The sequence below is a fragment of the Tinamus guttatus genome, unplaced genomic scaffold, assembly GCF_059628265.1.
Source record: "Tinamus guttatus ecotype Peru unplaced genomic scaffold, ASM5962826v1 Tinamus_guttatus_pri_ptg000383l, whole genome shotgun sequence".
NCBI lineage: Eukaryota > Metazoa > Chordata > Aves > Tinamiformes > Tinamidae > Tinamus > Tinamus guttatus.
The window spans coordinates 929,197-937,376 of record NW_028288917.1 but is presented as its reverse complement, the minus strand read 5'-3'; the positions used below and the strand labels follow the sequence as shown (position 1 = coordinate 937,376).

General features: G+C 45.4%; 1 protein-coding gene across 1 annotated transcript; it reads left to right on the top strand.

Moving 5' to 3' along the window:
* Positions 1–349: 349 nt before the first annotated feature.
* On the top strand, positions 350–7,021 carry RPS7 (ribosomal protein S7). Its single transcript, XM_088530555.1, has 7 exons — positions 350–423; positions 704–785; positions 1,061–1,132; positions 2,738–2,881; positions 4,447–4,511; positions 6,171–6,321; positions 6,904–7,021. Exons 2-7 carry the CDS (start codon positions 711–713, stop codon positions 6,979–6,981), a joined length of 585 nt encoding a protein of 194 aa, XP_088386681.1. The 5' UTR covers positions 350–423; positions 704–710; the 3' UTR covers positions 6,982–7,021.
* Positions 7,022–8,180: the final 1,159 nt, after the last annotated feature.

Below are 8,180 nucleotides of genomic sequence, written 5' to 3'. Positions count from 1 at the left end.
GCCACGTGCTCTGGGTGTCCCTGCTCGGGCAAGGAGGGGGCCGGGCTGGGTGACCCCCGGGGCTCCTGTCCCGGCTCGGCCCTCCCGTCACTCCGCTACCAGCGAGGGACCCCGCTCCGCAGGGCAGGGCAGGGGATGAGCACGGCGCATCGCGCATGCGCCACTGCCGCGGGGCTCCCCCCGCTCGGCCGCGTGCCCGCCTGGGCGGCCGCTGATGACCTCATCGGTAGGCGCCGTGCCAGCAGCGCAGGTGTCCGCCCGGGCTTCACTGCGGCGCGGGCTACGGCGCTGCCAGTGGCGCGCCCTGCCCGACTTCCTGGTGCGGCTTCAGCGCCGCGCTGGGCGGGGCGAGCGCCTTCGCGGCCCGCGATCCGAGGCGCTCTCGCGAGAGCTCCCCCTTTTCCCAGGCCGGCGCGGAGAGAGGTGGGTGCCGCCGCGCGCGGGCCCGGCCGCGGCGCCGCTTTCCCGGGCGGGCGGCGGCCGGGGGGCGCGGGCTGCGGCGCGGAGCTTCCCTGCGCAGCGCCCGCCCGCGGATGCGCCCGATTAGCGCCCTCCTGGCGCCCGATGGCCGCCCGGCGGGGGGGAGGATGGGCCCCGGCTCCGCGCCGCGGCCTGGGCCTCCCCTTCCCCGCCGCGGGCTCCTGGAGAGCGCCCGGGCTGCGGGAGCGCGCGGCCCCGCCTGAGCCTTGCTTGTGGCTTGCAGGAAGGCCATGTTCAGCTCCAGCGCCAAGATCGTGAAGCCGAACGGCGAGAAGCCCGATGAGTTCGAGTCGGGGATATCCCAGGTGGGTGCGCGGCGGCGCGGAGCGGGGCGCACGGCGTCCCCGCCGGGAGCGCTGGCTGTGCGCGGGGCGCGGCCTGCAGCGAGCTGAGTGCGTTCTGGTGCACGGTGTGCTGAAAGTGTGCGGTGCTCCCTGGTGCTGATGACAGACTTCAGTTGCAAGGCTTTTTTCTGTATATGCACGCCTATACATACCCTTATATGTAAATAAGTAGTTCAGTTACATGTACGCGTGTGTATCCACATGTAATGGATTTTTCTGCCTTGCCTTTTCCCCAGGCTCTCCTGGAGCTGGAGATGAACTCGGACCTAAAGGCCCAGCTGCGGGAGTTGAACATCACAGCAGCTAAGGTAGGTTTGACCTGTGCTGTGAGAGGGGCAGTTTCCTTGGTCAGCTGCTCTGCGGTGGTGGGTGCATGCATGCTGGGTTGTTTTGTTTTGTTTTCTTTAAATTTGCACAGATGTTAATGTACTAGTTGGATAGTGTCTGTTCGGTGCTAATGTGAATCACCTATGATTTTCTTATTAAATGTTGTTGTGGTTTGTCATATGGTGTTTGCTGTTAACATGCAGCATTCTGGAAGAAGCTTTGTTTTTGTTTTGTTAAGGAGTTGCTCTGAAAAGACACTAAAAACTTATCCGATAGCTTAGTATTTTAAATACAAATAATTAAAAGTTCTACTGTGAAACTGAGTTTGAGCTTTGAAGCTGACTGTGGGTATCAGTAATTCTTTGTCAGAGACTTATTATTATTATTATTATTGTTTTGTTGTAAGCTCTATTTTGGGGAAATAGGCAACAAATAGCAGATGGGGCTTGATAATATAGCTTGGATCTTCTTGTAAATTCACTTTCAGTATAAGTATTGGTACCTGAACCCTCAAAGTGGGAACAAGATTAGCGGTAGAGTTTGTTGGCTCTGGAGTTTGGATGAGACTTCAGGTGACTCTTGCCCTTTGGTGCTTGCCCAAGACCATCAACATGTGCCCAGGCACAGCTGATCTGTTTTTTGATATATATGTATGTATGTATTTAATCTGGAAGTGCAGATGTGAGCTTGGCCCAGGAATTGAAGTAAATGAAGTTCGTGGCCCTTCACAAGAATTGTTTTGTTGCTGAAGTGCAGCAGTGCATCCTGGCACTGTCCATGAGGGTTTTTTTTTTTTTTTTTTTGAAATATCTCTGCAATCAAAGTATTTAATTAAGTCTTTAATACAGGCATCTGAAATAGGTCATGTGCGATGCAGTAATCCATTCTGTGGGAGAATGAGCAAGTGCGTGGCTAGGTTCATGAGAGAAGTGCCTTATAAATCTCTACAAATTCCTAAAGTTCTGATGAAGTGTTAGACAAACAAGCCATGGAAAACAGTACATGTTGGTGTGATTATAGACCCATTGGCTTTTGGAAGGGGATTTTATGTTGCTGGAGTGGTGATGCAGCCTTAGCAAATAGCTGATGGAGGATGAGTCTCAGGAAGGAGCTATTCAAAGAGATTGATAACAGGAGATTTACTGCTGTAAACTTTGCATCTTCTAAGACTGAGACAATTAACTTTGGGAATGAGAGAGCAACATGTCCTTATGGGGGTCAAAACAGGGATATTTTCATAAATGGTCAGTAAAATTAAAATCTCAGCATCTGAATCCCATCTCGCAGAAGGAATTTGAACTCAGCTGTGTAGAGGATGTGAATTTGAGAGAAATGGCAGAGTGGACTGCCCAGTCTCTGTTTTGCAAACGTTGCTCTGGCAGCGTGGTTGGCTTTGTTGTTTTGGGTGTTTGTTTCGTGTAAATGTTCATGCTCGCTCATAAATGTGTTAAAGCAGGTCATTTCATATGATGCTCTTTTTCAGGCTTGTAAGTAAAGTGATCACGTGCCTGTATTCTGGGGATTATTGATCAAACTGAATGTTGCTTCTTGAGCGCTGATAATTTTTTTTCTTTCTTCTGTTTCAGGAAATTGAAGTGGGTGGTGGCAGAAAAGCCATCATTATCTTTGTACCAGTTCCTCAGCTGAAATCTTTCCAGAAGATTCAGGTGCGGCTAGTGCGTGAACTGGAGAAGAAGTTCAGTGGAAAGCATGTGGTGTTTATTGCTCAGGTAAAGCACTTAGAATCATAGAAATGTTGGTTTGAATGCATTCCTGGAGGTCATTTAGTCACAGCTTGTGCTTGAAGTAGGAAGGTGTTCAGCTTTAGATCAGGTCAGCCATGCCTCTTACCTTGCTGAGTCTTCAGAACATCTAAGGATGGAGATTCTGCAACCTTTCTGGACAACCTCTTCCAGTACTGTGCTACCCTTCTTGTCTTGTCTCTTCAAGGTAACAATAATATCATGCCTATTTTTCTATTAGTATAAAATGAAACAATACTTTTCTGACAATGGTAAATGCTTTCAACTATCAACCAAGGCTGTGTACTTTTACTGGTGAGATGTGTAGAAGTTCCTTGGAAGAAACAGCTTTTTCTTGGACTCTGTTATTCCCTCAGAACTTTGAGAGCAAACCTTAAAAGTAAAAGGGAGAAAATGCAGGCTTATCAGAGGAGGAAACAATCTCCAGGAGGTGTTCTAGTACACTGACATAGTTGAAGCGCTTAAAATTAAACATAGTGAAAGGTGGAGAGAAGACTTTTAAGTAAACTTCACCTCAAACCCGAATGTATGGGAGGACTTAAGCCAGGAAAAGGTAACGGGTGGCTGTGAGGAGAGAAACACTCTGGAGGTGTGTGTGGGTGTGGGAGGGACAATTAGTTGCTAGACCGAACCTTTTTAGAGAAAACTCTTGGTAATAAGATAGTAAAACACCCAAATTACCTTACCTTGATATTTTGTTTTCCATCAAGAAGAAATGCTTCTGACTCGCTTAAACTTAGCGGATGAAAATTTGCTGTTAGTATGATGGTCCATCCACATCTTGGATGAAGATGCATGTAGGATTAGTTTTGTAAATGAAGCACTTCGGTTTTTGAATAAGACCCAAAACTGTGTCTGGATTGTAGTAACCCCCCTCTAAATGCAGTCATGGAGAAGCTGTGAAGGATTGGTGGAAAATACCACACTGGCTGCAGCTGCATGTAATGGTCAAGATTTTGGAGTGTCTGTCCTTGCAGATAAGAAAACAAAAACTTTACTGGTTCAGTCTGAAATAAATACCTGTAACCTATTCTGAAAGTAGCATCTACTTAATCAGGGTTTGATTAGGATTGTTCTGTGCATCTCATTGACACTCTTAATGCTTTAGGAAGATGTGACCAAGCTCTGTGGGACTGAGCCTTTAGCATGAAGATGGGAAATAAACTCAGTCAAAAATACCTTCTCAAATTTTGTTGAGAACTCTTTCCAAGGAAGTACAGACTCGGATTAATTACCTATCTTGGCTATGCACTGGGTGGGGAGGGGAAGAAAATAGGAACCTTTCATTCCAGTGTATTTACCACAGGATCAGTACATGAGAAATAAAGCAGCAGCTGTAGCATTTCAGCTTCTGCATGTAATACCTACTTGTAATGTTGGTGTACCTTTAGGCATACTCAAGTCTCCCTTTTTGCTGCTTCATGCCTCTGCTTCTTTTAAAGTTCATATGAGGCTTTTCCTTCTTTTTGACTTGGTTGTAAACACGAAATACTCAGAAATTACTTTTTTTTTCCCCCTCCCCTTTTTAACAGAGAAGGATTTTGCCCAAGCCAACAAGAAAAAGCCGCACAAAAAACAAGCAAAAGCGTCCGAGGAGGTAAGTAAGTTATATTGATTCAATGTGACAGCCATCCTTAGTAACGTGGTAGAAAGTAATATATAGTCAAAGTTTTGAGAAAAGTCACTGAAGTGATTGGATGGTCTTGTCCTTAGTCAACCTGATAATATTTAAATTGCATTTCTTAGAAGGAACTCCATGTGTAGTTCCAGATACAGCTGGGCTGATTTTTTGGCCAGCAAAGCTGGCTTAGGAAAGCAGCCCCAGCTGCTGTCTGTTACTACACTGTGCTGCTGTCAAGCATCTCTCTGAAGTGGTAGGACGAAGCACTTCACGTGGCAGACTCCACACAAATGGCCGGGCTGGCACATGGGCTGTAATGAAGAAGGGAGGTGCTGGGGAGGGGAGTGGGTGCACATAGTCCTGCTGGCTCCCAATCTAACAGCTACACAAGCAGTCAGTGGGGCTGAATGGCCTCCCTGCTCTCACCTAGCCTGTTAGTGAAGCTCAAGGTATTTCTAGGTGTGCAACACTGTGCTGTGTCTGTGTTGGTGCCTCTTCTATGCTGCTTGCTAGCTTACTGCCCCCTCATGAAAGTGTTAGAAGTTTGCCTTCCTTCTGAAACATAGCTTGTTCCTATAACTTTTACCAGCCCTAGTGTGACACCCATGACATACCTAAAATTTTCAAAATTTCAAGCATGGATTTTATTACTGCAGTATAATGGCACACATCTAGCTGCAGTTCTGCCTTGAGTGTGTGTGTATTCCAGCTCCCTGTGGCATTAGAGCTGGCATTGCGTGGTGCCTGGGAGGCTGGAGCTGTGCACTGAGCACCCTGTGGTGAGGAGGGAGGGTGTGCAGGGTGTCACTTTCTCAGCAGCCAAGCTTAGACTCAAAATACAACAAAACTGTGTGCACTGCAATGTGCAGTTACACAGTGTTTGTCTCCTCTAGCTATCCCTGTCTTCAGAAGGTTCAAATGATGCTGTAGGCACAGGACTTAAGTATTAGTGATACTTGTAACAATTGCAGCAGTGCAACAAGGGCAGCTGGAAACTTCAGCCATTCATCCTCGTACACTAAGAGAACTTGGTTCCGTTGTTCTAACTGCCTTGCTTTCAAACTGTTCACATTCAAGAACACAAATGTAGGCAATACCACAGTCTTTAACCATGGGCCATACTTGCCAATTAGACTTTTCATGTAATATCTTGCAGTTTTAAGCCAATTCTCTTTTAGGCAGATCAAGAAGCCAGTGTTTTCAAAACTGGGTCTCCTATGAACATACTCTGTGTAGTTGAAGATACTTGCACACTTAACTCTTCCAGTGAGTGCCTCTAGCAAAACCGCAGGTGGGAAAACTCATTTTTGACTTGAATAGTTTTCCTTAACTGTGTAGCAGTAAGGGCTGTTATAAGGCAGTATTAGCTATTATTTTGTGAATACTACAAAGCAATGTATGATCTAACAGGTGAAGAGCATGACTGTTGACTACTTACCATACAGTCATTAAACTAATACAGATAGTGTAGAACTTCGTGTGTATTTTTGCAGGACTTGTGAAAAGGTGTGATATTCTATCAGTAAAAATACTTAGGTTTTCAGGAAAAGCATTTCTGGTAGGCTTAAACCTTGCAGACTAGGAAACTCTGCAGGTGTGAGGACTTGTTTTAATGATATGAATGTGGCGTTTCAGCCGTACGCTTACCGCAGTGCACGATGCCATTCTTGAAGATCTGGTCTTCCCAAGTGAAATTGTGGGCAAGAGAATCCGCGTAAAACTGGACGGCAGCAGACTCATAAAAGTCCACTTGGACAAAGCACAACAGAACAATGTTGAACACAAGGTAAAAGAGAAAAAAAAACCTTATGCAGGATGGGGTGGCATTCTGAAATAACCTGAGAGGCTGCTTATGTGGTACAGCAAAAGACTCTTTTTTGGCTTTGGCAATGGAGAAGCCTCTATTGATGTTTGGAGTAAGATGGTAAAGATTCAGGCAAGACATTTCTTGAACTAAAGTTCAAATTCAGCTAGACTTGCCAAAACCCCTGGATTGTAAAGCAGCCAGTCTGTTCCTTCTTGGGAACAGATGGTGGCTTTTCTGGAGCAGAGCACTGAGTTTTGATCAAGGCTGACGTGCTTGCTACAGCCTGAAGTCTCCAGTCTCTTGGCCTTAGGTTTTGTGAAATATGTTTGGGATAGCTCAGCTTCTCCAAGTCTCTCTTGCTTGCATGTCAAAAGTTCTAAATATTCTAAAGAAAACATTGGCTTTCTACGTAAATATTCAGTTGTCTTGATCTAGAAGAAAATAATCAGCCCCAGAGTTCACTTCAAAGTGAAGTCACCATGGGAAATAGCGTAGTACCTAAACTGTGTTAACATATATTTTCCTTTCCCATGCAGCTTATAAATCTGTCTGTCTTCACAGGTGGAAACATTTTCTGGTGTCTACAAGAAGCTCACAGGCAAAGATGTGGTGTTTGAGTTCCCAGAATTCCAGCTGTAAAGTGCAAAAAATGGCTGAATAAACAACTGTTGATATAACAGAGTAATCTCATTTAAATTTCTACTTCTGTAACATAGGTGTGGGTTAACTGGCTCATGGGATTTACCTGCCTTCTGAATGAGTGATGTTTGTGTATCAAGGCACTAGGTCACAAGATTTGTTCCTGATAGTGGAACAAGTCTGCATAGCAGCAGTTGTAACCCTGAAACATGGAGCAGTGGCACATACAGAACTGTTCGAATAATGCATTTTTGAGAAGGTGTAGTTTGAATTTGAGGTAACTTTCTTTAGGAAGTAGAATTGAATACTCATTTGTAGCTAAAAACAGACCTTGCAACTTCCCCCTATAACAACAAAAGGGCAGATGACCATTTCTGAACCCTTGGGCATTTTGCTTGACATGAACTGTAGTTTTCCGGATATTGATCCTGCTTTCAAAACATGTATTTTTTTTTTATGTCTCCATATGTTAGCAGTACCTGTGCATGGTACCTGTATTGGGTAGCCTTCCTCAGACTGTGGGTAAAAAACAAAAGGCAGGGATAGATATGCAGGGGTGAGGAAATAGCTTCTGGAATGGTGTTTTTAGATGGTGTTTTAACATAGTTCAGTGTGTTCTTGCCTGTGTGATGGGGAGCAGGTCGGGGTGACTGGGTACATGGTAGTTGTCCAGGACTGTGCAGCAGTGCCCTGAAGGCCTTTAACCTGGGTAATGTTGAGAGGCACCTTCAGCAAGTAACCTTTTCCTTTGCTGCTCGGGGGAGTGTTTGACTTTTTGGACTGAAGCTTGTAAATGTACTGAGCAGTCTAGATGAATGTAGCGTTTCACTCTACTGAACAGGCTATTTTGTTACTTAGGATTAGCATTTAACACAGAAAAAGGTAGCTAATTACAGAGAAGACCTATTAACTGGAGTGTTAATTATGTAACAGCCAGCAGCTCTTAATAGCTTCCTTTTTTTTCCAACCTGAAAGTAGCTGGGAGACAAGGGCCGCTCTATTCAGCGCCTTTGCATATCTTCCTGTTTTCTGCAGGTTTCTTCGCTTCCTGTGTGATACTTTTCTCCTACAGCTGCGAAGAGCTGGGAAGTTGAAATAGGTTCTGCATTTCTTTTGCCTTTGAAACTTGGACTGAAGCTTGTTAGGAGATGCTCTAACTTCCCTGTAATAGCACAGGGCAGATGAGAGCAGTATGCTTT

Excerpts from the sequence above, each read along its gene's own strand:
- RPS7 (XM_088530555.1), top strand. The coding sequence starts at position 711 with ATGTTCAGCTCCAGCGCCAAGATCGTGAAGCCGAACGGCGAGAAGCCC. Across the intron at positions 1,133-2,737 it reads TGAACATCACAGCAGCTAAG|GAAATTGAAGTGGGTGGTGG; the intron begins GTAGGTTTGACC and ends CTTCTGTTTCAG. Across the intron at positions 6,322-6,903 it reads AGAACAATGTTGAACACAAG|GTGGAAACATTTTCTGGTGT; the intron begins GTAAAAGAGAAA and ends CTGTCTTCACAG.